The sequence below is a fragment of the Alternaria conjuncta genome (assembly GCF_024043145.1).
Source record: "Alternaria conjuncta strain BMP 0040 chromosome Unknown scaffold_7, whole genome shotgun sequence".
Taxonomy (NCBI): Eukaryota; Fungi; Ascomycota; class Dothideomycetes; order Pleosporales; family Pleosporaceae; genus Alternaria; species Alternaria conjuncta.
The window spans coordinates 481,237-507,961 of NW_026250096.1; the positions used below are offsets into that span (position 1 = coordinate 481,237).

General features: G+C 52.9%; 9 protein-coding genes and 1 non-coding gene across 10 annotated transcripts; 5 read left to right on the forward strand and 5 right to left on the reverse strand.

Moving 5' to 3' along the window:
- Nucleotides 1-1,369: 1,369 nt before the first annotated feature.
- On the forward strand, nt 1,370-5,648 carry J4E85_005244 (uncharacterized protein; the record flags this gene model as incomplete). The annotated part of the gene is made up of 6 exons (XM_051469494.1): nt 1,370-1,789; nt 1,840-2,148; nt 2,199-2,223; nt 3,132-3,189; nt 3,854-3,932; nt 3,996-5,648. The coding sequence occupies 6 exons, from the start codon at nt 1,370-1,372 to the stop codon at nt 5,646-5,648; spliced, it is 2,544 nt and encodes an 847-aa protein (XP_051326325.1).
- A 325-nt stretch (nt 5,649-5,973) lies between these two features.
- J4E85_005245 lies at nt 5,974-6,077 on the forward strand. The gene has a single exon. It is a non-coding gene; the product is annotated as a tRNA-Glu (tRNA).
- A 682-nt stretch (nt 6,078-6,759) lies between these two features.
- Nucleotides 6,760-7,547, forward strand: J4E85_005246 (uncharacterized protein; the record flags this gene model as incomplete). Its single annotated transcript, XM_051469495.1, has 2 exons — nt 6,760-6,946; nt 6,991-7,547. The coding sequence occupies 2 exons, from the start codon at nt 6,760-6,762 to the stop codon at nt 7,545-7,547; spliced, it is 744 nt and encodes a 247-aa protein (XP_051326326.1).
- Nucleotides 7,548-7,988: 441 nt separating this feature from the next.
- J4E85_005247 (uncharacterized protein) lies at nt 7,989-8,858 on the forward strand (the record flags this gene model as incomplete). Its single annotated transcript, XM_051469496.1, has 1 exon — nt 7,989-8,858. The coding sequence occupies one exon, from the start codon at nt 7,989-7,991 to the stop codon at nt 8,856-8,858; it is 870 nt and encodes a 289-aa protein (XP_051326327.1).
- A 2,998-nt stretch (nt 8,859-11,856) lies between these two features.
- Nucleotides 11,857-14,164, reverse strand: J4E85_005248 (uncharacterized protein; the record flags this gene model as incomplete). The annotated part of the gene is made up of 2 exons (XM_051469497.1): nt 11,857-13,567; nt 13,626-14,164. The coding sequence occupies 2 exons, from the start codon at nt 14,162-14,164 to the stop codon at nt 11,857-11,859; spliced, it is 2,250 nt and encodes a 749-aa protein (XP_051326328.1).
- Nucleotides 14,165-18,262: 4,098 nt separating this feature from the next.
- On the reverse strand, nt 18,263-19,517 carry J4E85_005249 (uncharacterized protein; the record flags this gene model as incomplete). Its single annotated transcript, XM_051469498.1, has 2 exons — nt 18,263-19,403; nt 19,456-19,517. The coding sequence occupies 2 exons, from the start codon at nt 19,515-19,517 to the stop codon at nt 18,263-18,265; spliced, it is 1,203 nt and encodes a 400-aa protein (XP_051326329.1).
- A 567-nt stretch (nt 19,518-20,084) lies between these two features.
- Nucleotides 20,085-22,006, reverse strand: J4E85_005250 (uncharacterized protein; the record flags this gene model as incomplete). Its single annotated transcript, XM_051469499.1, has 2 exons — nt 20,085-20,177; nt 20,225-22,006. 2 exons carry the CDS (start codon nt 22,004-22,006, stop codon nt 20,085-20,087), a joined length of 1,875 nt encoding a protein of 624 aa, XP_051326330.1.
- A 912-nt stretch (nt 22,007-22,918) lies between these two features.
- On the forward strand, nt 22,919-24,809 carry J4E85_005251 (uncharacterized protein; the record flags this gene model as incomplete). The annotated part of the gene is made up of 3 exons (XM_051469500.1): nt 22,919-23,091; nt 23,142-23,863; nt 23,920-24,809. The coding sequence occupies 3 exons, from the start codon at nt 22,919-22,921 to the stop codon at nt 24,807-24,809; spliced, it is 1,785 nt and encodes a 594-aa protein (XP_051326331.1).
- A 484-nt stretch (nt 24,810-25,293) lies between these two features.
- Nucleotides 25,294-25,917, reverse strand: J4E85_005252 (uncharacterized protein; the record flags this gene model as incomplete). Its single annotated transcript, XM_051469501.1, has 2 exons — nt 25,294-25,602; nt 25,654-25,917. 2 exons carry the CDS (start codon nt 25,915-25,917, stop codon nt 25,294-25,296), a joined length of 573 nt encoding a protein of 190 aa, XP_051326332.1.
- Nucleotides 25,918-26,168: 251 nt separating this feature from the next.
- J4E85_005253 (uncharacterized protein) lies at nt 26,169-26,621 on the reverse strand (the record flags this gene model as incomplete). Its single annotated transcript, XM_051469502.1, has 3 exons — nt 26,169-26,194; nt 26,218-26,432; nt 26,485-26,621. The coding sequence occupies 3 exons, from the start codon at nt 26,619-26,621 to the stop codon at nt 26,169-26,171; spliced, it is 378 nt and encodes a 125-aa protein (XP_051326333.1).
- Nucleotides 26,622-26,725: the final 104 nt, after the last annotated feature.

Consider the following 26,725-nt stretch of genomic DNA (forward strand, 5'->3'; position numbering starts at 1 on the left):
GACGTTGAAACGTGTCGCGCGATGGCTTTTCAATCATTCTCACGAATGGTAAACGTTCTGTGACAGATCTCGGGATGAAGCTGTCCGCCTGATGGAAGCTACACGGGCTTCGCAAGACCTATAACCTTGATTAAAAAGACTTGGAAGGATTCTTATATCGCAGTGGAGCTGCATCGCATCTTTCTCCTTCTAACATTAGATTCTGCCAAGATTTCATCGCATTTCACTCGCACCAGATGAAGCAGATGCAGCATTGTCTAATACATCGTAAAGCCACGGCGAAATACGCCACATTGACATCCATCTAGAGTTATTTGGAGCATGATCCGAACGTTCTCGGAGTCTGACCAATCATTGACTGCAGTTGCCGCCTTCTTTTAGGCTATTCTACCACTCTCTGGTACGCGAAAGACTAGATGCAAGGGCTAAGAAGGAGCACACGGAGAAAAGTTCAACCAAAGCTATGGAATCCCGTGTTCTCAACCTGCCGACCGCTGGCGGATGTACCATTCATTTTGGAGAGAGAAAACATTCCGGGATTTGAACGAGGAACGTTGGACTACTTTCTCCGGGACGTGAAGAGTGCTATACCGTCATGGAAGGAAGACGCCTTCCAGAGATTCATGGAGACGGTCTCTCTCAACGATCCACAGCCAGCACGGGCGAGGTTGGATGACCGCGCATACGGCACCGGAAAACGTCGAGATTACGATCAAGAATGGCTCACGCCAGAGGTACTAAGAGACTTGTTACTTGCTGACGTAAGTATCATTCCAAGTCTATTTTGATCTAACTAATATGAGCAGCGATTTGGTACCCCGACCAGCAGTCCGCCAGACGCGGATCGCCGACTGATGTAGGTTGACTTTGGTTCACTTCTCGTCTCAATTCACGATGTCTTATAAGATTCATCGAGCTAACATCGGGCTATCCTTAGCCTTGTCCTGCCTTCAAAGCATTTGGTATCATGCCACGACAGTCATCATACTGGAGGACTGCCCAGCTGTCTGATCGTTGCATTACAAGCTCTTGGAATTTTGCCTTTCGCTCGTGAATGTTATCAATGCTGATAGCTGTTCAGTTATATCAATCGACTGAGTCCTGAATACATCAAAGCATTGGTGGACACAGTGTATCAACACCAAATCGACCCTCTACGCGATGCTATTGCCAAACACATCGATTTTGAGACATCAATACGAGTGCAAATCTCAGTAAGCAATCTCACATGCGCATCTGTACTGGACTAATGAGCCTCTAGAAACAGTCCCTTCCGGTCTTCGTGTTGGAATTCCATTTACCATTCCCAACGCTACGAGGATATCACGCGACATCGAGCGCTGCTGATCCATTGCACGAAAATCAAAGAATGAGAGGTCGGCTGGACGTTTCGTATCTGCAGCTACAACCGTCCCAGCACGGTGACCAGCAACACTTGCGGAGATGGTTAATTTGTGAAGCACATACTTCTATCGTCATTTGTGGCTGGGATAACTCTAAATGGGTTGGTTGGGCGTTCGTCAATGCGCCTCGGGATCCTTTCACGCAAGACGATGAAGAGGCTGACGATGAAGGAAACGAAGGAGGGCCAGATGATGAGCCTTTAGTTCTGGAAGAGGATTATTTCGCCGCTGACGGCAATGGCCACGCAAGTACAGTCGAAGACGCGAACAGGCCTATCTGGGATCCCCGACGCTACTGGTTGCGCATCATTGAGCTTCGTATCTTTAGAGCCTTGGAAGAGTGGGATTGGTGCATTCGCTTCCTCGAGAGGGGCATAGAAGCGCTAGTGAGTCCTTAAAGACGCCGATTACATGGCTCGTGGCTGATGCAATATAGAAAGACAAACATGTTCATGAACTCACTAGCGGTTACGCTGCCAATGACCAGCCCATGATCGAGCAACTATTCAGAGAAACCGTCACGACTATGCAGATCCTGGGTAAGCTGCATCGAACCATCAAGAGAACCCTACGCGTATGGACAGCATTCACAGCCGCCAGCGGAGACTACCGTTACTTCTCCGAGCTGAAAGATCCCGGTTCTCTCTCGGCTTTCAAGAGATTAAGGGCTGCTTTCATATCATTGGACGATCTGCAACATCGATTACATTTGCTTGAAAAGACCTGCAAAGAGTCTCAGACGATGGTATGTTTTGTATGTTGTCTAAGCCATGTTCACTCTAACAACGAAGTTAGTTCCTGTTCTACCAAGAGCGTGTCAGTAATCGCCTCAGCTGTCAGAGTCAACTTCGCGCCGATCATGCGCATGAGCTGAATCGCCAGACCAACGAAATTAGTCACAAAATACACGTACTCAACCGAACGAGTACTGAAGCTGCCAAGGAGACAACTGAAGCTGCCAGGGAGACAAGTCGAGGTACACGTGTGAATGTTCTGGTTAGTGGATGATCTACATCTTCCGAAAAAAGGTCAGTCCTGCTAACATGGCAAGCTCTTTGGCATCACCACACCTCTAGTCCTTGTTCTGCAATACTTCGGGGCTGATCGAGATATTTTCCACTTCGATCGTACACCTAGGACGTTTGCCATCTCTTTAACAGTGATGTGCCTTGCGCTTTCTCTATTAACTTACCTGCTGAGCAATCTTGATCGTTTACAAGGCCTTGTGTTGAGAATTGGAAAGAGGGGTAGAAAAAATGCCCATAATGGGTATGGTAGTACAGGTCAGTGACCAGGAAGAACTTCATGGAAAGGAATGATTAATAACACTAGCAGATGATATCGAGCTTGTACCGCCAGCTGTCTAACACGTTCAGCCTCGTTTGAAACTACTGTGTCAGAATTGGGACGTAGCGACTCATATCTTTTCTTCTATTATGATGAGATGAGGTACGGTGGTCTGTCTGTGGCGAGGGTTTTACCTTGGCCCAATATAAGACCTGTATCGCAGCACGTTTGGTTCGAATTGAAAGATGCGGCAAGAACAAACTTCGTGTCGCAAATATTATACAGACGAACTTAGCCTTGATGACTGTTAGCACTCCAAGATTCTAGCGTGAGGATTGGCCTCGTGCCGCTGCCTTAGTAGCCTTGTCCGCACATTGCTCTCTGTCGAAGCTGGCCTGAACGATTGCGCTTCTTAATTGGGAATATGATATAACTCCGCAGGTGAGACTCATAGTAGCATCGCTGTGCAGAGAAGCTACGAGACGAAACCTCGCACGAAGTAGGGCATGCGTGTCGTAAGAACACACAGGCTTTTGAAAGCTACGTCCAGCACGCAGTCAGCAAAGCGTTATTTACGATTACTGTAATACCCATCAAAGTGCGGGGAGTCAGTTTGTTGCCTACAGCCGGCATAGATCTGGAGTTCTCATTGATCGCCATAAGCGCGCCTGCAGGAGCTGTAGGCCAATTGCGACGAACCACGACAACACTGCCTCGTCACTAAGACTGCCGTCTCCATGCGACGAGGCTACCAAGAATGCATATATACACTCGATTGCTATAGCAAATTTGGACAGTTCTCAAACGCCGTGAGGATATCGCGGATTCAACGCTCGTCTTGATACGCACCTGGAAAGACTGTGCCCATTGGACGGCTGCTAGATCGCGAACTAGGAGCGAGAAATACTCACAGCCTTGCGACACGGCGGGCAAGCAAGAATCGAGCCAGCTGAAAATACCAGAGGCAAAATCATGGAAGCGCTCGAGGGGTGCGTGGCTTCTTTAAGCCTGGACAGTCCCCTGCCAGACGTGCCGGCGGCGAGAGCAGAAGCCAATCCACTGGACTTGTGTCGCGTACATCTGGCAGCAATCTTAGTGGGTATATTGGGCTGCGATATTGAGCATACATTCAAATGTATACTGTGGCCGAATGACATTTCCAGTGGGGATCTGGCCGTGGTCCTTCCGAAGCTGCGACCAGGGATGAAGGCTGGTGAAGTGGCTGCTGAGCTGATGCAAAAGGTACGTTATGTCATGCCCTTAGACTGCGGAACGTAGACGAGACCAACTTGCTAAAGATCGTAGTTTCCGAAAGACGACCCACTCTTTATCCTACCCTTTGTGGATGGCGTTCACTTTCGTGTCTTTCTCAAGGTCACGTCCGTGCCACGTCTTCTTTTGCCATACACCTCGTCTCGAAAGAGTTCCTATGGCTCTATCACACTTCCCGCCGTCCCACATGACGCGACCAAGAAGCTCGTCGTCGAGCTCTCCTCCCCGAACATCACCAGCGAGTTCCAAGGAAAGCACCTGCGGAGCACAATCATCGGCGCATGCATCGGCCGGTTATACGAGGCGATGGGATGGGATGTAACACGCATCAACTACCTCGGCGACTGGGGCAAGCCGATCGCGTTGTTGTACGTTGGCTGGTCGAATTACGGCTCGGAAGAGGCGTACGATGCGGATCCGGTCGGACACCTGCTGGAGGTCTACCACAAGATTGAAGAAGACTTCAAGCCGGAACAGGCGGCGAGCAAGGCGGCGCGTGACGAAGTGGCGAAGGAAGGCGAAGATAAAGGCGAAGCGCAGGCCGAGATCGAAAGCAAGGGCATCTTTGCAGAACGCAATGAGGCTTTCAAGAAGCTGGAAGAGGGTGATGAGGAGCTTGTGGCCTTTTGGAAGCGCGTGCGAGATGCCAATATCGACAACTACACCAAGTTCTACGAGCGACTTGGTGTGCGCTTCGATGAGTACTCTGGCGAGTCGCAGATTAAGCCTGAGACTATGGTGGAAGTCGAACAGATGCTGAAGGAGAAGGGGATCTCGGAGGAGAGCGGGGGATCTCAGATCATTCACATGCAGAACATAGGTGCGAAGGCTGGTACGGCCATCATTCGCGACCGCTCCGGTAGCAGCACGTACCTTCTCCGAGACCTCGCCGCGGTGTTGGAGCGTTCGAGGAAGTACTCGTTCGACAAGATGGTGTACGTGGTTGCCAGCGACAATAGCGTCCACTTTACTCAGCTCATCAAGGTGTTGGAGGCGATGGACATGAAGGAGCTCGCCAACAAGCTCCAGCATGTCAAGTTCAGCGAGGTATCGAAAATGGCGGCGACGCTTGGTAAAGGGTACAAGCCGCAGGGTATATTGGACGCATGTGAGGAAGCGATGACTGCGTTGTCGGAAGCCGATGCCGAGAAGCTCGAAGTGGTAGGTGGGTTGGATGATGTCAGGGAAGGACTGGCGACATCGTCACTTCTCGTGCAAGAGCTCTCGACTCGTCTGACAACAACACATGCCTTCGATACCGGCGCGATGGCTGCCTTCAAGCTTGGGTCGGGCCCGGATCTGCAGTACTGGCTGGCCAAGCTCCGCCAATTGCTCAAAGGCACGGACGCCGCAGCTGAACTCTCGGATGAAGATTACGAAGTGTTGGCTGAAGAAGACCCGGCCAATCTTCTGCGCATTCTGGCTCAGTACACAGAGGTCGTGGATGCGACCTACCATTCGCTCGAGCCGGCTGGTGTTGTTACTTATCTCGCCAGTGTGACTGAGCAGCTTGCCGAGTGTCTTCCTAAGGATGCTGAGGGTGATCAGGATGCGAAGGTCACCCCCGGTTTCGCTGCGCTCTATGAAGCGACTGCTGTCGTGCTGGAAAATGGCATGAAGTTGCTAGGGTTGGCGCCCATCGCGCAGTCATTGCCGGAGAGAGCGGATACGCCGGTGATGGGCTGATGGGATAGTTCTTTCGTGTCCAAATTGTCGATGTCTGGGTTCGGGTGCTATGGGATTTGTCGTTGATCTTTAGCCTACTGACTTGGGCGTTTCTGGGCTGTCCACTGCGCTGCTGCTTGATGACGACGTAATGAATGATGACCAGTTTTTCTCTAGCCTATACGATGATGACTCAACGATGAATGACTTGCTGTCCTAGCCCGTTCGCGGTCCACCCTGCTGTCTGCAAACTTCTCGTGTCCGGCAAACTTCAAACCCCTCAATTTTCGTCGGAAAAGTTTTGCTAAAGTTATATATGTCTAATTGTCTACTCCTTCCATCAATTTCCGATATGGTCTAGTGGCTAGGATTTGCCGCTCTCATTGCAGAGTAAGCTCGCTGTTGCAGCGCAGTACCGGCAAGGCCCGGGTTCGATTCCCGGTGTCGGAATGTTTCTTTTTGCCATTTGCAATATATCTTTCTTTTTGCCCAACGATGCAGACACCCCTCACGGGCGTGGGCTTCTTTTTCCACACATGTTGCGACATGACTGCACACGTGCACGCCCAGATTTCAGCTGCTACATAGCCCTCACACTATCTTCTCTGTTGTGACATGAGTGCGATGCGTTGAAGTCGGGTTAATGCGTGTCACGACCCCAACCTCGCACCTGGGCACCCTTCATCATCACACTCCCCTTGTTCCCACCGCCTCATGCCAAAAGCAACAAATCGACTACGCTAGGCCCTACATTGGCTGGAAAAAGAAGTCAACAACATTCTAGAGCGATTTAGACACCTCCAGGGCTGGGTCTGATATTTCCTCGGATAGAGTGCCACCATGCTACCGTAACATCTTTGTCAGTATGAGTCGATCACAGTCCAGCCACGCGCGCCCCTGAGCTTAGGAAGCAACAACTCCAGGTAGCGCGTCTCGCCGCCTCTCGTATTTGCTGATGCATCATCACAACGCCAGGCACACCGCGGCTGCGATTCGTCGCCTAACATTGCAAGGCATGGTGGCGTCGGTAACACCACGAAGTATTGATTTCGACAGGTAGAGAATGTATAACTTCAGGCCTAGTCCACCATGACAGCGATGCCTCTCCATCAGCCGTCGCCAGTCATCCAACATGCGTCCCTCCAGCTACATCCCGCTCCTCGCCGGCGCTGCCATGGCGCAAGAGTCCGCGACGATCCTCAACTTCTTCCAACTCGACAGCACCCTCACCGTGCTCGGTTCCGATGCGAGCGCAACAACCTACGAGAACAGCTGCCCGTCAGATGGAGTCGGCGTGTCAGTCGTGCCGTCTGATCTTCGTACGTCATGCACCCGTCGCGAGAGATTGCACTAACACTGCCAGTACCGATCACAGACGACCCCTCCGAGACTCCCTCGCCTACACCCGCGCCTCGCATGCGCCGCCAGGACGATGATTCCAACGAGGACTACTCCTTCTGCGAGCCGTACACCATCCTACAAGGTCCTGAGACGTACGAGATGCACCTCACGGACCCGACTCCAGGCGCGTGGACAATGGATATGGCCTGCAGCTGGCGGGGCGCAATGTCAACGGCAGACTTGACCTGCGACGTCACCCAGAGCGGATACGTCCCGGACCAGGCCGACCAGGTCGCGTCCACGAGCGTCTTGTCGCAGAGCGAGATACAGGAGATGGAGGCGTATCAGGTGGTTGCACTAGTCACCGCAACTGGTGCGTCTTCTCCAGGATCAGCCTCAGCGACTGGAGGGCCATCACCTACTGGCTCGGCATCAGGAACAGGAGCGACATCGCCTTCGAGGTCTCAATCCGGTGCCGCTTCAACGCCGAGCACTGGTCTGGCACCTGCTGCATCCCTCCCGACTGCGATGGCGATGATGGGTGCTGTGGGCATTTTTGCTGCAGCCATAGCTCTGTGAGATGTTGCATACATTCTCTTGTATTTGTCGCATTAGAGCGCCTGGTAAGTAACAGCATCTTCGTCATCGTGTCTTCTATGATTCGTGTAATTTTAATTGATCACATTCCCACCACGTCTCCATACATTCATCGGGCGATCTATCCATTTCTACTTGCGTATCTCGCAGCTTCGTACTGTACATGTCCGAGGTGAATGCGGAAGCAGCGGGCAATCCGGTCGCGCTCGCACGTGGACACGCGTCGTACGACACGCGACCTGCAGCGACAGTCACCCAGGGTTGAACCCCACATTCAAACCGCACACCCGTTTGCTGGCTGTACATATTAACGTCCACACCTGAGACCATTTCTTTGTCTCACTTTCTTTGTAGTACCACCATTATATGCAACCCTCGTCACATCCCCTTGGTACCCGAACACCAGCAGCTACAACGCCAAAAATGCCAGCCGCTGTATCTGAAGCGCATATCGTCACCGCAAACCCAAAGTCGCGACTCTTCAGATCGTTCACGCGACATGCCTCCGCACCCACGAGCCCACTGACACTCGAATTTCGCCTACCCAGTGAGGGAAGCTTCACCACCAGCTACCAACACTCCCTCCCATCTCCAAAGTCCCCACAGACAACCTCAAGATCGAAGCAAGGTCTATTAAGTGAACTGTCCTGGGCGCAATCACTTACAGCTCGCCTCCGTCGCGACCGAGACAACTGGCGCTCGCTCGCTCTGGAGCAAGAACAGGACCTCAAGGCCGCCCATCAAGACCTTGAGCACCAAACTTGCGTTGTGTCTGAGATCGAGCAGGAAAACGCCAATCTCCGATTCCGCCATGAAGAGGATAGGACAGCTGGCGGGCAACTCTACTCGCGCTTCCAGGTCCTCGTCTCCGCGCACGACAAGCTTGTCGATCAGCTCAACGATGCAATGCGTACCGTCGCCCGTCTTAAGAAGAGCGACCGTACCAAGGACAAGGTGCAGCAGCGCAATCTGAGTTTGAAGGCCACGCTGCATAGGTACACATCTCAGGGCACCTCGGCCACTACACAAGCCGCGGCAGACACCGAGTCTACGCTGAGAGAAGCACTGGCGTTGGCTAATGAGCGCATTGAAGAGCTTGAGACCAAGGGCGAGGCTATGCTTGACGCATTAGAGAAGCGCAACGATAGCTGTGGCAGTGACGAGGAAGAGGAGATGGGACAGGGAGACGTCGAAGCAGGAATGCTGGAGGCCGAGGTCGCGTTCCGCGGTGTTATCGAGGATGAGTCTTTCAAAGAGCAGAAAGTGCTTTGGCTGGACTTGTTGGATGATTGAGGAAATGTGAAGGCAAGAGCGTGAGCAGATGTTTTCAATCACCGGTACATGACAACGCGCATTCAGTCGCTTTCGATTGTCAGCCCAGTACAAGAGGACAACCAAGTTATCCTTGGCGCTCGGGGTTGTTCGCCTGTGGAGGACTGGAAGCATGCATCGCATCACCGCCAGAAGTGTACCATCAGGCCAAGGTTGACGCTTTTGTCGAACAGCGTCACACGTATCCCACCCAGACAATCATCACGCACGTCGTAAGAAAGCGCAGTCTGTACGGTAAATGAGAAAGCAAGCAGTGCACGTGGAATGGCGAGAAGCAGCGATTCGTTTACAATAGTATCATGGAGACGAGGTCATTCGCTACGCAACAAGTGCAATAACTAAGTCATGTCTTGACCTGCTCAAAGCTCACTTCTTCCAAGCCACGCGCTGAGCGTGCGCCTATTGCTTGGCCACGGTCATCTCGACTCGTATCTCGCATTCACAGCCGGATTAGAGGGCCGAATATCCTCAGCCTCGCGACTTTCGTCACCGAGAAAATTGATATGTATCGCTATCATATTAACTCATGTTGTAGGTGTCTGGCATTAGTTGAATCATCTCTTTTTTGTCGACCAACTTCACTTCAGTACTATCTCGCTATGACGTCGCCCCTTCCTACTGCAAGCTCTGGTATGAGGAATTCATCCTGCCCTATGATACAACCACTACACAACTGACTTTTAAGAAGCACAATTCGAAGGCACAATCTCAACACCTAGCCGTGCCATGCGCACGTCATAAGAAGCAGGCGCAGACACGGACGCCGATGCAGCCACACTTGTCAACGAGCCTAAGAGAACGCCAGGAACATCGGATCGGGCAAAGTTTGTTGAATCGCTGTTGCTGAGCTTGTGTTTGGTCATGTAGACTGGCCACGAAGCAGAACGAGAATAGCTATCGTACATGCTGCACATCCAGATTTCGAGCGTATAGAATGGACGAGTGTGGTGGGAAAGACTACGACAGGGCGACTACATGATACTATGGGTGAACAGATGGTTCATGATAAAGCGGCGAGATATGCGACAGTGTTGATCCACGTCTGAGACTGTTCAACTCCAAGGGGGTTTGACAAAGACATGCCTTTTCCTTGCGGCAGCTGAACAGTGTCATAACCCGCGTATTCATCATATACCCTTACTCAGATCGAGAGGACTTGTTCAGAATCCCATGTCGCTGGAAGCTTCCATTTGCATCTCATGCGTCTTCTATTTTTCCAACGTAGAAATGTTTACTCTTGCCCTTGTATGCCAGAAAGACCGACATGAAGACGTATACATGATAATTTTGGTACAGATCGTTGTACTCCTATACACCCGTTTGCAATCCCTCCATACACTCCAACGCCTTGAAAACACCTGGATAGCATCCAGAAATCATGACCAACGCCGGATGTTGTTCGTCATGTCTTTTAGATTATCATCGTGATGATAGACATTTGTATACAATGCTCACACTAGTACCGCGGCTCACTCGGCGTATATTGCTGATGTTCAGCATAACGTGGCTCCTCCATCTCATGCATGGAACGCTCTTCCCGCTCACGCGCACGATCTTCGGAGCGATGCGAACGGTGTTGACGCTCCTTTCGGGGGGATCGCGGAGTACGCTGAGTCTCCCATAGTGACTCGCCGTGATGCCTGGAGTGACTGCGCTGTGAGTGTCGTCGCTCAGACTGGAAGTACGCTTGTTGGGCGGCTTGGACTGGCGCTTCTTTCGGGCGCTCGACTCTGCTTTGAACCACTTCCTCTTCGTCAAATGCGGGGCGACGGGTGTGCTGCTGCTTCGTTGACTTTGGCTTTCCCGCACTTTTCCACTCGCGGAATTCTTTGATGCAAATTCCTGCTACGATGATCTCAGAATTGCTGTTATGTGTTAGTTTAAGAGTCGATGAGAAAGTTACCCAACTCACACGATGACGATGGCGATGACGACTACGACCCAACTAAGACCGCATGTTGGCCCTTTGCAATAGCTGAGATTGCTTGAAAACATCAACCCAGCAACTACACTCCAGAAGACAACCTCAATACAGCTGATTATGGCATGCGCTTTGTAACTGTGCCAACGTTGGAAACGTGGACTATGCTCCGAAAGTATGAGGTATATGAGTAGGATGAGGGATTTGGCACCCTAGGTATAAGTATTAGTAACCAGATCGATACTCAATGGTACTTAGGTATAGCCAGATTAGGAAGTTTCAACATACCATGCCCAATGCATACGTGCTTGCTCGTGTGCGCGGAACATTGGTGATGAACAGACGAGGAAGCGTAAGCGCGATGGCGAGAATAACGAGAACGACTTGAGCGACGTGGATAGGGAATTTGAAACGGCTGCTAAAGATGGGCTTGTCAAGGAGATTGAATACTCCCATGCTGAAGTTGTGAAGAAGATGGTGTTGATTTCGTCAATGTCTCGTACAATTCGTATCGTAGTTCGGTCGTAGTTTTGATCGTAGTGGTCGGCGTCAAGACTTGATCTTCGCTGTTGTGAGATGGTACAACGAAGCACGTCAAGCATAATATACATTTTCTGCTTGTTAGTACCTGCATCAACGCGTACGTCTGCATGCTCCGCCGTCTCGTACGCGTTGTTACATTTCTTCTTGGCAATGTCAAAGTCCGAGTACGGTGAGATACGAGTGCGAGTGCGGGTACGAGCAAGAGATGTGATTGGTGCGGACCTGCCAAGCCCACGTGCTTTCAGCCCTACCAGTCCTAAACTCATTCTTCGACTGACCAGGTTAGACTTGCGAGTAGTTGCGGACGAAACAAGAAGCACCTTCTATCGTTCTCAATTCATGGTAGTCCCTGTTGTTGTAACCTTGGTTGAGATACGGAAGAGTAAACATTCAAAGCCAGTATCACGGTGGTCAGGATATCCAGTCATGTTTAGTTGAACTCGCTCTCGCATTTGGGGTATATTCTCAAGATTACATCGTCCTCGTCGGCGGCGATTAATTCGGCCCCGTCGGTTGTGGCCCATGCACATGAGGGTTTCCAGGCATATTCGGAACGCCCTCAGGACCAATCATTGTCCCAATATCCGCCCAATTCCACTCATGGATGTTGTTGATGGTAAAGTCCATAAACTGCATCTGCGTCGTTCTATCAAACCGGGCATTAGGATGCATTGAGGGCGCCATGTAGGCCTGGTCTGGGTATATACGACCTGGCATAGGATCCGCATACATATATGTGCCCACGCCGGGTGGTGACTGATGGTACATGTGCGGTACTGCGTCTGGCTGCGACAGTTGTTGCGCTGGGATCGAGCTTTGCGGTCCGGTGTCATGGGTCTCCATTTCCGGTTCCGCAAATCTGACGGGCGAAGCTAGAGAGTCGGCCATGGAATGCAACTCTGGGACGAGGGAAGCGAACTTCTCAATAGTACCAGGCATGAATGGATTTCGCCTATGTCGCTGTGCCAGATCTGCGAGCTGAGACAACAAAATCCTGGACTCGGACATGTCCGTACCACCCAGCTTATTCAAGCATACCAGATCAAGGACCAGTACCGAGCTCGATGCAAGCGTGTACCAAATGTCACACGAGTAGACGGCATCGAACTTGCCTAAAGATTCGAGTCTCAGCAGTATGTTAGCCAGAGATCGGCCAGACTCTGAGCAAGCTTCTGCCATGGCTGTGAGAGCAGAGTTTGTGGAGTCTTGGCCAGTTTTGGTCAGGGTAGAAGCGCGGGCAAGCAGGGCTGAGCGGCACAGGACAATGATGGTATAATGGTATACACAGTGCATCAGCATCAGGGCTCGTTGCATGGGCGAGGCTTCTATGGCTTCGTATTGGAGATGCCGGGGCAACTGCTCCTTCCATCGGACTAGATCCCGGAGCACGCCGGCGGCGGGTGATAAGGGGCCAACGTAGGATTCATCGCTGGCGTTGGACTTGACGGTCTTGGGCGCGCGACATGTCAGGCCCAGCAGTATGAACAGGCGCGTTGAGCATGCGAAGAACTCCGGGGGGCCGCCGATAATCTTCTCGTTAGGGGCGCTGGTCTTTGCGCCTGGATTCTCAATGGCACTCGGACGGTCGTAGGAGGATACCTGCATCGTCTCGAAAGCGTACAGCGTCCACCACAGTATCTTGCGCGACTCCCTGGCCAGCGGTGTTTGTCCGGCGTTCACTTTGTCCTGGTGCAGTCCGATGGCGTGCGCTATGCGGACAGCGGCACCAGTCAGGTTCCAGCAGGCGTCCCGGTGGTTCGTGTTGTGGAGGTGTATCGCAGCCAGTAGCAGGGCCTGTATGGCTGTGATGCTCGAGGTGAAGATGACAACAGGAAGGAGCGTCTGGGTCCTCTGCCACCACAGCCGCTCCTGGTCCTCTGGAAAGGGAATGCGCGCCACCCGTCGACCGAGCAGCAGCACACACGTAAAGGTGCACAGCCATGCCGGGTCTGCACTCCTGGGGTTGGCCAGCCACGCGTCGTAGGCCTCGCGGAACGAGGGCTCATGCAGGACGGGGAAGTCCGGGTGAATGTGTTCGAAGAAGGCGCGTATCAGCAGTTCGAGGTTCGGGCGCTCGCTGGGATTCAGGTGGCGGCCGTGGACCGCGACGGAGTTGTGGGCGGTCGGGGCGGCGGTCGGGCCTGGCAGGCTGCGCTGGTCGTCGCTGCCGGTGGGCGACGATGCCTGGGCTGCGTTCTTGCCAAAACTAGAGGTGGAGCAGTCAGTCGATGTCGCCAGAGGCTTCATGCAGGGGCGTTACTGACAGTACAAACTCGCGTAGGGCGCCGCGTCCCACGAGCGTGCGCAGCTTGATGTGGAACGACAGCGAGCTGCCCGGCCCAATGTACTGCACCTGGCCCTGCTGGTCGGGCAGCAGCGACACCGTGTCGTCGCCTTCACCCTCGCCGCTGTCGTCCTGGTCGCCCTGCGCGTCGTGGGCCGCCGCGTCTGGCAGCGGGATGCCGTGCGACGTCGCGAGCTGGCGCAGAGCCTCGGTACTCGAGACGTCGGCTTCCGGCAGCAGCCCCTTCACCAGCGCCTCGAGCAGCGCCAGACGGGTGCCCAGCCCCTCGACGCTGCCATACAGGCGCTTCTTGCGCGGCTGCGTCGTCAGGCACTCGATGTTGTGCACGATGCAGTAGCGACACGCCTCCTGGCCGGGCTCCTTGCGGCACTTCTGCTTGCGCGACTTGCACTTGTCGCAGCTCGTCTCGGTGCGCTTCCGCTTGTCCAGCGGTACGCGGCGCGAGCTGCTTGCACTTGCATGGCTGCTACTCGTGGGTGCGGGTGTGGAGGCCGACATGGGCGTGGACGGGTAGGTGCGGCGGATTTCAAGGCGCAGGGAGAAGAAGCATGGCGCACATGTCGCGAGAGCGCTGCGAACGCATTGAGACGCTCTTGTGCCGGTGGAAGATGCGACTGCAACTTTACGATGATGATGCAGGGGACTCCGATCTTGCCTGCGCTATCGCGGTCTCCGGTCCATCGGTAATTGAGGCTGCCGTCTCCTCTCTGGTGGGCCTAACCGGCGAGCTGCCTTGACCATTTCTTCAAGCGGACACCACAGGCACGTCCTCTTCCAAATCATCGAATCCGTCCGTCGTTGCCCCACTGCGATCGATGGCTGAATACCCATCGAGCGGGAACCACTTCAAGCTGAATGCTGGTCCTGGTCATGGCACCCCCTCATCGGTGCCTGTACCAGGTACGCTTGATGCGGCTAACAGACGCACAGCAGCCGCCGAATACGACCAAGCATATCTCGGCCGTGCTAGAGTACCCCTCGAGATATGGCTAAAGACTCCCATCCTCTTTGAACAAGATTGACCAGAGCAGGGCTGCTTGATCTGGTAGGCACGAAGTCGAAAGAAAGACTGAGCCGGTCACTGTCCGGTTATGATTGGTTCAAGCGTGCGGCAGCTGGCTCACCTTCCCTCATGGGGTTGTGCAGGTACTTCCGATTACTCCACAAGCATGACTCGGCAGGGTGACCCAGTGCGGCCAAATGCCATAGCCACTGAATCGAGTTAGCAAAGATCCAGCGTTCCAGACATCGCGAGACCCACATGGCACCCATGCCGAAGACGACTAGAACGACCGCATTTTGTCGCAATCCTGTGCTCCACTGCCCTATCGCCTGTGCCGGTACCACAAACGCTTCCATCTCACTAGCACCGCTCAGGAACCACGGCCATTTCAGCATATTGGGATCCACCCCCTTCACCACCGTGTCTCCACTTTCTCCTCTGTAGAAATGCATACCACGAGCACGGCTGTGTACATCATCGCCGTTAGCGATCAAGGATCCAACGGCGACGCAGATAACAGCACCGCGGAGCGTCGACGTGAAGTCTTCTTGACCTCTAGAGAAATAACCCCCCTAGCTAGTCCGCTGGTCGCCGGATAGCAGACAGGCCTTATATCGCAGGTCCAGATGGTATCTTCCAACACTGCAAGAGAGTAATTCCGCATGTCGTGGCAGCAGGCGAGTTACGAAATAAGGTCCCCACGCTGGCACAGACTTCCCCGTAAGCGTTAGCATAGGCGCGAATGAGCACGAAAGGTAAGACGAAGGATTGTCGTCGTGGTGTCTGCGATCGTGGTGGCAATGACGTCAGACTCCAAAGAAGCCAGTTGAACCTGGTGGTTATACGCGAAGAATAGGTAGGTTAGAAGATGCGAGGCCTCGAAGTACATATAAAGGAAGTTTGGCTGACGTGTACAGTGTAAACATCACTCTTGTATCCCCGCGTCATCACTGTAGCACCGCCTCTTCCAGCCTTGCGCACTCACTTTACTCGACTCCCTGCCAGGCGATGTGTCAACGTCGCGTACGGATGTCCCTTTCTCAGATCATTCATCAAACCATAGCGCAGCCTCTTTCTACCATCCTGCAGACTCAAACTCCTAGCGCTTTGACATACTCTGGAAAGTCGTGAGCGATCACAATGCCGATGAATGTACCGTCAAACCCTCACACAGCCTGCAAGCTGAATTCCACGGCGTTGACGCGAGAAGGGTGTGGCGCTGCTGAATGGGAATATTCGTGTTCGAGCTTCCATGGGCTGAAGTTGATCTCGTTTGCTCGTCAAGCGAATCAACCACGCCCCAATCGTGCATTGGCGCCATCACTGGTTATGCACGACGAATTGCGCTCATTGCGGGCCGAGGCGCGCTCTTGGCTCGATCTCTAATTCCGATCTCAGGAGCCCTATACAATTAAGATGCTACAGCGGCGACGATTCATAACGAGATCTAGAGCGCACTTTGGTTCTTCCGAACTGGACAGCCAAACCGCAACAGAACGACCTGGTCAATTGCGCCGCACAGTTCGTCGTCGTCACTCTCGATGGTTTGAGCAACTAGAATCCGTCGACTGTGGGCATGCTAAATACGGTGCACGGCATAGCAGGCGGTCTACAGGTAGCCAGCGCCAAAGATGTGTATCTAGATGCCCGTCATGTCCAGTCTCAGCCGCCTGGTGGTAATGACACAATGATCACAGTATCGACGCGACGCATCTCTGCCGATTCTTTAGCCGATGCTCTTTGCAGTCTCTTCCAACAGCTTGTCGGAACACTCGAACACAACATAATCACCCTTTCAGGTCTTCGGTGTACCTCCTGACTTTGCTGCTCCCTGTATCCCGAAAAGTATTACTTTGAGGTATCGCCAGACCTGAAGATGGCAAAGTCAAGCCCTTCAGCGAACACAGAACGAGATATGGTTGGACGCTGAAACTTTCAAATCTAAACTACACGTCGTTTTCTCAACACCGTCTCGTACATGCACGCTCATGCATGTCCACCAGCAGCTGCACATCTTGTACAACTATCCCACGTACACCCTCGTCAAACAACCCATTCCTCCAGCAAATTCACATGGGCGTTTTGCATCGAGAATGAAAGCAGCAGTCGTTCGATGCTGTCTGCAGAAACATGAATTGGATATATAAACGCAATAATTGTCGACAAACTTCGACCCAGCCGGTGCCGTTATTCTGCTTAGCTCAACCAACCATCTCCAACCCCTCGATGCTTCCGATCACCTTCTCTCGGTCGGACGTTCGAATCGCGCTATCTCTCCAACTACCAAAACTAAGAAAGACATTCGACATCTCAAGCAATAGCTAAGCACACGAACCTGCTGCGCGCCCTTATACCAATCAGTCCCTGCATCCGGAAGACAGCCACCAAGGATTCGTGTATGGCCAGACGAAAGTCGTGCCTCAGGCAGAAGCCGCAAGCTCGTCGACGGGACAATTCAGGCCGGTCGGGAGTCGACTGCCTGACCGATAAGAGATACCCAACGGCTCGACAGAGGAGACCAGCTCCTGACCCTGAGGCCGTAGTTGGATCCCAACACCCATGTCAACGAGATAAACATCAAAGCCAGGATCAAGGCTTAATGTGCACTCAATAGCATAACAACAAGACGCTGCGACACTGTGTTGCAAGCTTTGCGACGAGCACCACATCCCTCGAAGTAACCATGTCATCGAGAGTTTGCCGAGGAGGTCAAATTTGGGCAGACAGTGTGGCAATGGATGGATTCTCGCTCATTATCGCATGAACCGGACTATTATAGCGCCGCTATCCAACCCACCATCCATATGTCCATCTCCGAGAAAACTCAAGCATCCCGACAGGTTAGCTACTACATACACGACGCCGATACATGCGGTTGCTCTTGGGAAGGTCCTACGACGATGCTTCAATTGCTTCTTCGATTCAAGAGCTATGAGCCTTCGCACCCGTTCGTGTCGGCTCTACCATCTCTGCTGAATCCAAAAAAGCGACCGTGGGCCGCGATCATGGCGACATGTCTCCTTCGCCGGCGGGACCATAACCCTCAGCGGAGGTACCTACCCGTGTATGACGTCCGCCACCATGTCTCCACATCAATGAACGAGTGGACGTGGGATTAGTATACTTCTACTCAACATGTTTGTGAGTTGTTTACTAGAAGCCTCCGGCCAGGTGGATCGTTTGGTGGGACAACACTATTCTGGGAACGGGCGCCGCTTGGAGAGGAAATGCAGGCTGATTGATTGCTCCGATCCAACACTTCCCCAGGGCAGACGTCTCACACTTCGTTAAGGAATCCACCGCCACCTATCCACTTTTTGACATATCGTTTTGGTATGTCTACCTACAAGTTTGCTCATACATCCTTTTTCGCCGCCATGTTGAGAGACTTTCACGTAATGAGCCCTTTGACCATTGTCGCGATTGCACTCGAATTCACACACTTCTTTGAGACGCGCTCTATCACGAAGAAGTATCGACACCTGGCAAAGAGCACATAATTCGGCGAAAGTAGGGCAGGGTCAGTGACTGCCAGACATCTATTACATTCCTTTCATAGCATACTTCTTCAGCCATCACTCATAGAGCTAGACCTACAACTGTGTAGGGTAATCCAGAGTCTCAATCTTCTCCGGGTACACAAGCCCACCCTGCTTCCGCACCTCATCCATAACCTCCATAATCAACACACTCTCATCAAGGCCAAGGAACCGACCCTCTTTCCTGCCGTTGATGATAGCATCTGCCGCCTCGTCCGCTTCCCAGAACATGCCCTGGCCCTCGCCTTCTGATTGCAGTGAGCCACCGAAGCCATTGTACCAACCGCTTCCCTTACCTGGGCCCGGAATGGGGAATTCTTTCGACCCAACCTTGCCGTCTGAACCGATGATCTTGGTGGAGAGGGGACGGAAGGAATGCCCGAAGACTTGGATCTCGCCCTTGGGGCCTTGAATACGGACGAAGGGTTGATCCATGTTGCCTCCGGGCGCTGTGGCGACGCGGAGCGAGGTCGTCGCTACGGCATGAACCTCGCCGCCTTGCTCTTTTGAACGGGGGAATTGCAGGATCACGGTGCTGTGCTCGTCGGCCTTGCCAGTTGGCTCGTAGTTCTTGACAAAAGCCTGGAGCTTGGGTGCCTGGCGCGAGTTCTCGGGCTGGGTGTGGTAGATGGTCTGGAAGACCCAGGTAAGGGCATAGATACCGAGATCAAGCAGGGCGCCACCAGCCAGATCAGGGTTGACCATACGGTGCTTGCCATCTGGGAAGTTGTTCTCAGGGTCGAGCGCCATGCTGTTGTCCGAGATAACGCGTGTGATGGGCCCAATGCGACCAGAGGTGATTTGCTCGCGGACGTAGATGGAGAGCGGGAAGTAGCGCGTCCATACAGCCTCCATCAAGAAGAGGTTCTTGGACCTTGCGACCTCGGCCAGCTTGCGCGCCTGGGCGGCATTGACAGTAAACGCCTTCTCGCATAGCACGTTCTTGCCGGCCTCTAAGCAGAGCATAGCATTCTGGTAGTGGTGCGAGTGCGGTGTGGCAATGTATACGACGTCGATGTCCGGGTTCTTTACGAACTCCTCGTAGGAGCCATATGCCTTCGCGTCGGAGGGTGCGCCGACCTCCTTCAAGAAGTCCTTGGCACGCGATTCGGAGGACGAGGAGGCGGCAGCGACGACCGTGTGCTTTAGGTGCTTAACGCCACGTGTAGTAGGGTCGCAGAGGAGATCCTTGGTACTGTCTGTCTATTAGTAAACAGCTTCCGCGGGGTGTAGCGCGGGGTAGTTACAAGGTGACGGCGATGCCTCCAGTCGCGAGGATGCCCCAGCGGACGGTCTTTGGTGATGACATGGTGTAGATAGATGTTGTCGTAGTCTCTCGGTAAGTTGAAGGTGAGATTGTGGGTTCAACAACGAGGAGAACTTGGCGGCATCGGGCGATTGACTTTGTAGCTCGAGCTGCAGAGCTCCAACGTCATGACGCCCACCGAACTTCGGGCAAAGCGCCGCATCTCAACCCCACTCTTGCCCCTCCATCGTCTTGCCGGTGCCTAAAGGAGCAGACGGCCCGCGTCGCGACATGTGGCGGACTTAAGATGCGATTGCCGTGTGTTGGGGAGTTGATGAGTAAAGAGTGGGCGTGAATGCTGGTGGACGCGTCTCGCCAGAGCCGATGCCAAGCCTCCCAACCTCCACCAGCACAACGATCAAAGCAATAATCATATCTCAGAGACGATACCAGTGTCGACAAGCATGTCATAGCTGCACTGCGGCTAGATTCCAAAATCACATTCGATAGATCTGCCATACACGTATGCACATAGATGATACCACAGTACGTTTTGGATATATCTGAAGACGAGCTCGTAGGTCTTATTGTCCATAGCAAAGCCACAAGCGGGTCAGTCCATAATGAGAGTTACAGCTTCGCCTTGCTATTGTTCTTCACGCTTTCATGATATCGGTCCCGCATCTCTCTTCTCAGCATCTTACCCGAGGGGGTTCTGGGAATCTGGAAAAGTTGTTAGCACCAGCAGCTCACGTTGGGTGAGTACTCACCGAATCCACAACCTCAATGCCACCAGTCAGCCACTTGTGTCGGCTCAGACGTCCCTCGATCCACTGATGCAGCTTCTTTGAGACAGCCTCTTCTCCTTGCTTCTGGCCCTCAGTCGTCAGCACAATCCACGCCCGGACGAACAGAGAGCCATCGCCGCGGCCGTTATCAACACCCGCTACGCACGCATCGCGCACCAATCCTTCTGGATGGTCGAGCAGCGTATCTTCAACCTCCGTAGCGGCAACTTGCAGACCTTTGACTTTGATCATCTCCTTCAGGCGATCGAGATAATGGATACGGTCACGCTCGTCGCGCATCACAAGATCGCCAGTGCGTAACCAGCCAGGCTCAGTGAAAATGTCTGCAGTAGCTTTCGGGTCCCTGAAGTATCCAGGGGTGACGACTGCTCCGCGCGCCCAGAGCTCGCCCTTCTCGCCTTTGGGCACGTTGTTGAGTGTCTCAGGGTCTACAACCCGAGCCTGCATACCCGGTAGCAGATAACCGATCATGCCGGGTAGTGCAGGCTCCAATCCAAATATGCCATGCGCAGCCGGACTTGCGATACTGGCTGCTTCGCTCAGACCATAACCACTTGGCACCGGCATCCCCGCTCCTTGAGGCAGCTTCTTGGCCAGTTGGTATGCGACATCTGGTGGCAGATACGCAGCGCCGCTCGATGCGCCGATCACAGAGCTCAGGTCGTACTTCTCAGTCAATGGGCTCTGGGCAAGTTGGCGAACTAGAGGTGGTACCAGTGGAAGATGTGTGATCTTGTACTTTTGTATGCTTTTCAATGCGACCTCAAGGTTCCATTTCGGCAGCATGATGCTCGTCTGCCTGATCATATTGACGCGAAGGATCCAGATGATCATACCGTATGAGTGGTACATTGGTATGACGCCGAGCATAGTAACGGGTGTCAACGGTTCGTCTCCTGCAAAGCGCGCGGCCTGGGTAGCAGTAATAAGCGTCTGTATTCCAGAGTGGTAACCATTACTGTGTGTGATCATCATTGCCTTTGGTAGGCCCGAGGTACCTGAAGACTGGAATAAATATGCCATTCGGTTCCCCCCGAGCAGCTTCCGCGGCTGCTCCGGCAGCTTTGAACCCTCCCTCACGAGCGACTCGATCGTACGATATCCCGACACGGTATCTAGTTGAGAATTGTCGCTAAGCACGATGACTTTGTTGGGATTCAACTTGAGCTTGAGGGGTAGATTGTCGCTGTCACCAGTCCCTAGCTTGAGCGCTTCTTTCAAAACGGGGAGTAGTGTCTCATGACACATGATGCTGGTAATTTGCATCTTCCTGAGCACCCACCAAAGCTCATACGGTGTACTTGCCGGACTGATACCCCCGAAGACCAATTCTGATCGAAAGCATGCGTGCGCTACCATCGGATAATGCAGGTGGTTTCGCGAGAATAGCGCTAGGATCTCGCCATCTTCCTTGTCGTCTATGGGACTCTTGTCTAAACCCAATGGATTTGGTCCGTCATACCGGAAGACACGCGCCAATGCACATACTCGAGCATAGAAGCTGTGGAGTGTGACGACCTCTTCTGTTATAGCATTGATGAATAGAGGGTAATCTTCGGGTAATGGATTGTTCGGCGGAAAGCAGAGTTCGTGAATGTTGATATCATCCGGTGTCGGTGGAAAGGGTCCAAATGGCGACGAGAATACAGCCTCATCGTGAGGTCGATAGGTGTCTTTGGCAGGATCGGGAGCGTCAGGGCCTAGGTATCTGGACCAGTGAGGTTTGAAGATGCCGTATGTCATATCGAGATTCCAATGAAAAGGTTTTGCAGAGTACTAATGATTTCCTGCAAGATATCGAGACATGGGCGCGACTACGCAAAAGTGTCCCGCCAATGTTGCGTTTCTGTGGCCCTTGGGGGCTTCCGAGGTGTACTGCGCGCCCCGCGTTCTCTCCACATTTGATCCTGACGTCGCGTACGCGAGTAAGCCCAGAAACGCCCCATTATAGCCTTTCACGTGGGGCAATGCCGTGTGATGAACTGAAAGGGATGCTCTGATATAGGGTGTTGGTTTCTTGAGGAATGAAATGACCGGAGACCGAAAAGGCAGGCGGCGCTGCTGCGGTGGAACCACTCCCGTGGAGTCATTCCCTCTTCAACTTTCGTGACAGCAGCAGTCAACATCACAACCCCAGGCGCATACCACACAGTCCAACGATATTCCGACAACGCAGTAGCCTGTCGCGTAATGCAGTCATCTCTGGAAAGGTCCAATGTGAGCTGGCATTAGACGCGTGACTTGCTTAGCCCTGTTGCTGTCTGCAGCTGTCGGACCCAACTTCACGTCTAGCCCAAATTGGACATTGCACGTTTCAGCTGACGGCGCGCCAAATTCGAGGATTCAGCCAACGCGATCTCCCTACGACTTCTTGACGCGTCTTGATCTACTCGATCAAGACTGCAGAGAGATTATGGACCGCCTGGCATATCTGTTAGCTCTCCACACCCGCATACAGGCGCGCGGGTGTACATGGCTGGAAACCTCGCGTATGTACGAGCCCCCTGATGCAACTAGAGATCGTCGCGCTTGAGTCTCAGCCTTCTCAGCCCTCAGCCCCCAACATCGCCTTGCAGCCTGTCCATCTATAAATCCATCTCGCCACCCGCTCTGGCATGGTTGCGCGTTGTCAGTGTTCGTACCTAGGTAGCGACCATGTCTACTTACTCCGACAACAGCAATGGCAAACCCTCCAAGAGAGGCACGATCCCCGCACTTTGGTCTGCGAAACATATTCCGCACAGTGCAGACTTCCCTGACCCATATGAATTGATTGGAGATGCATACGAGAGGATACCAGTCGCAGACGAGTGGGAATTGCCGGACCCGTAAGTTCACAGCATTGACAGTCTTCCAGGTCAAGACTCACGTAATGCAGCAACAGCAAGAGCCGGCCGTATTTGGCGCACATCAAATCGCTGTCGACTTCGTGGAGGACTTTACGACATCTAGCGGACTGGATGCAGGTTAGCACTACCCCACTACGCTGGAATGAGATCAAAGAGCACCCAGAGGAACGCGAAACCCGTGCGAATAAGACAAACGTCACCTTCGTCGAGTATCGTCCTGCCACTGCACCAAAAGCTACAGCGATTAAATCGCCTGCTTTGCTTCAAGAAACTCTTCAAGCTCTGTCGCTTGAGCATACGAAAGAACCTCCCCTGCGCCTCTTTATAGTAGAAGACCTGTCTCGACAAGTCATTGAGCTGCTGGGAGCGCGTTTCGATATAGATCCATTGTTCTTTCGAGAGCAGATCGATGACTACGTGTGGCACAACACTCGTGACCCCTGGGCGTCACCACCCAGCCTAGTCTCAAGCATGAGGCATCGGCCCTGGTTCAGGATGCGCAATATGAGGTTACGATACCACAAAACAGAAGAGGACTACTTCAACTCGAGGCTGGAAGCAAACTCTTGGAACGTGCTCAGACGGCCTGATAACGATGAGAACCATTGGCATTACCAAGATGGAAAGGGAGCAGTCGTGTCCATTATGCGCACGCGTACATCCATGTGGATCGGCAAGGACAAGAAGTGTGGTAATGGAACCGTCGGTATCGTCTTGCTAGATCCAACTGTTAGCCAAGGCCGGCCACTCTGTAAGTACCAACAAAATGACAGTAGCTGAGGTACTGAATTGACTGACACTGTAAAGGGTATGATCGCAGTAATTGGTTGCCAACACCGAAGATGGACACCAAAGTTTACCCCTCAATCAAGTCTTCAGTATCCTGGTTCGAAGACATTGTCCAAATGACGACTGCCTTCCCGTGGTTTGAGCGGAAAGACGGAAATGAGATTAACGCGCAAGTCCTCGCCAAACCAACTATATACACCATCTGCGCAGAGTGGCTCATAGTGTGCGACTATGTAAGAGCTCGTCTCAGCCAGATAGAGTGGGAACTCGAGATGCCACGCCTCTTCCGCTCGAAAGGTGATGCCATTGACACTTCGCTCAAGCGTCTGCATACCTGGCGTCGGCAGATCCCAGTGTTTCGGGAGATGATAACGGAGACGTTGGAACATGCGCTTCCGGCTGCAGCGCGGCTTACTACCCCGTCTACTCAGTCCTCCGTTGCGCCCACATCACCTCTCTCCGTACGCTCGCTCTTTTCCGACAACCTGACTATAAATTACGACAATGTAGAAGGGTTCGAGGACATAGTGCCTGACTTCAAACGCGTTCTTGCCGCTGTCAATGAACTGCAGGAGCGAGTCGACCGCCTGACTAGTATTGTTACATCGGAGATCTCCATCGAAGATTCGCGTCGCGGGCTCGAAGAGAACCATAACATGGCGAGGATAACATGGCTGGCGACCATCTTCATCCCGTTGACGTTTATATCTGGGCTGTATAGCATGAATGAGAGTGTTTCAGCATTGAAGACGACGTATGGTTGGTACTTCCTAACGGCCGTGCCATTCACGTTGATCGTCATGGCAATCGGCTGGGTGGCTGGAGGCGGCAGTCTGACACCATGGAAGAAAAACACTACGAAGCAAAAGGGCATGATTGGGGGAAGAGACAACAAGAAAGCCAAGTGACTCAGGGGTAGCGCACTCTGCTCTGTCACAATGTCTTAGGCGGCAGACTTCTCCACGTTTGTCTGTTAGACGACGTACTAATGTAGTATTCTTATCAGCTCCCACCCTGGACCACCACCAAGGCTTTTTTGGCTACCACTTCCTCTCGGCTACAACGTGAATCTGAAACTAGGGTGCTGATGGCCAAGTCTGTCCGCATCCGCTCGCAGGAGTCTATCATCCCGTTCACCTCTCTCTCGCTTTCTGTTTTTCCAACCTAGGTACCAGCACTGGATGGCGGCAAGTACGATCGTTACTACCAACGCACCAAGGCTTACAGAATGGCCTAGAACATATTTCGGCGCATCGCGCTGAAGATAGATAAACGTGCCTATGAAGGCGGAGCAATTGGCAATGGAAATTACCATACCAATTCCGACTGCGCGGACATAGTGAGGCGCAAGATTGTTGGATGCCCATCCCTGATGACGGATGAGTAAAGTAATCATTTCGTATCGCAAGCGAAGCTTACCATGAGCATGGGCGAACCCTGAAAGACACCAATCGCGACCAGGAACGTCCCGGCGTACCGCACTGCATTCGTCGTCGCCACTATCAACATAACGTAACCGCATATCCCTATCACGCAACCTCCTATGATGAAATAACCACGATTCTTCAACTTGTCGGAGGCGTACGCCGTGCCAATGACCGTGATGAAAGCAGCCATGTTAGGTGGTACCGTAAAGAGCTGCGCGGTGGTGCTTTGATAGCCCATGCCGGCAATGATACTAGGAAGGAACAGCGAAAAGCTCTGTTAAGCTTTAGCATAGTCTCCGGCATTTGAGATCCGGAAAAAGCTTACATAGAGCGGAACCAACAAGAAGAACCAGATGAAAGCAGAAAGGTACGTCTGCGGAGCTTTGAGTGCCATCTTGACCCAATACCAACTGAATTTCTCATCGTCGACATCAACTTCGGTGGATCCTCCTGCGTCAAGCCTCATGCGTCGCAATGCCCACTCCTTCTCTTCATCACTCAAGAATCCTGCTGCGGCAGGGGTATCCGGCATGAAGAAGAAGCATACGATGCCGAACACAACAGTGATTGCGCCCTCAACTGAGATCATGTCAGCGCAACACCTCCACAACGTGAAACATTAGCGAGAACTTACTAAAGAAGATCCAGGGCCATCTTCGATACCCCCCAACCTCAATGGTTGCCAGTCCCGAAGCGAGCAGTCCACCAAAAGCCCCAGATAAAGGCGCGGCGCAATAAAAGAGACCGCTTCTCAGCAGCATCTCGCCTCGCCTGTAGAACATGGCAAGGTAGATGATCACGCCACCGAGAATGCCTCCTTCACATAATCCCAGCAACAGTCTACATGCCACCAGCCCAGCAAATGACTGCACGAAGCCCATGAACGTACACACTAGACCCCATGCTGTGATCAGAGCTGGTAGGTATATCCCGGCGCGCAAACGCTTGACGATTAGGTTAGACGGTACGTCGACCAGGATGTACGGGATGTAGAAAACGAGGAGGGCGATGTTAAACCGAGTACCGGTTGTGATAGAAAGTTCGTCAGACAGGCCGGCTATTCTTGCGTTGCCGATGTTGCTGCGGTCTATGAACGAGAAGAGCCTAGATCTCTCACTCAGCATGGGCTTTAGAATAGTGTGGGATGGCAAAATACCATATCCCGAACAACCAAGGCAGGATACGAATGTCAAATTTGCGATTCAGACGCTTGTCCAGGGCTGTGTCGATCGTCTCGTCCAGTGTGATCGCCTTTTCGATGCGTTCAGTGTCAGTTTCCTTAGGCTTATCCATTGTGGCTGGTCGGTAGACTTGTCACGGTACCTAGTAGGAAGGCGCTTTCACAGCAGCAACAGGAGAAGAATGCGGACAGAAAATGGAATACAGATTAACAACAC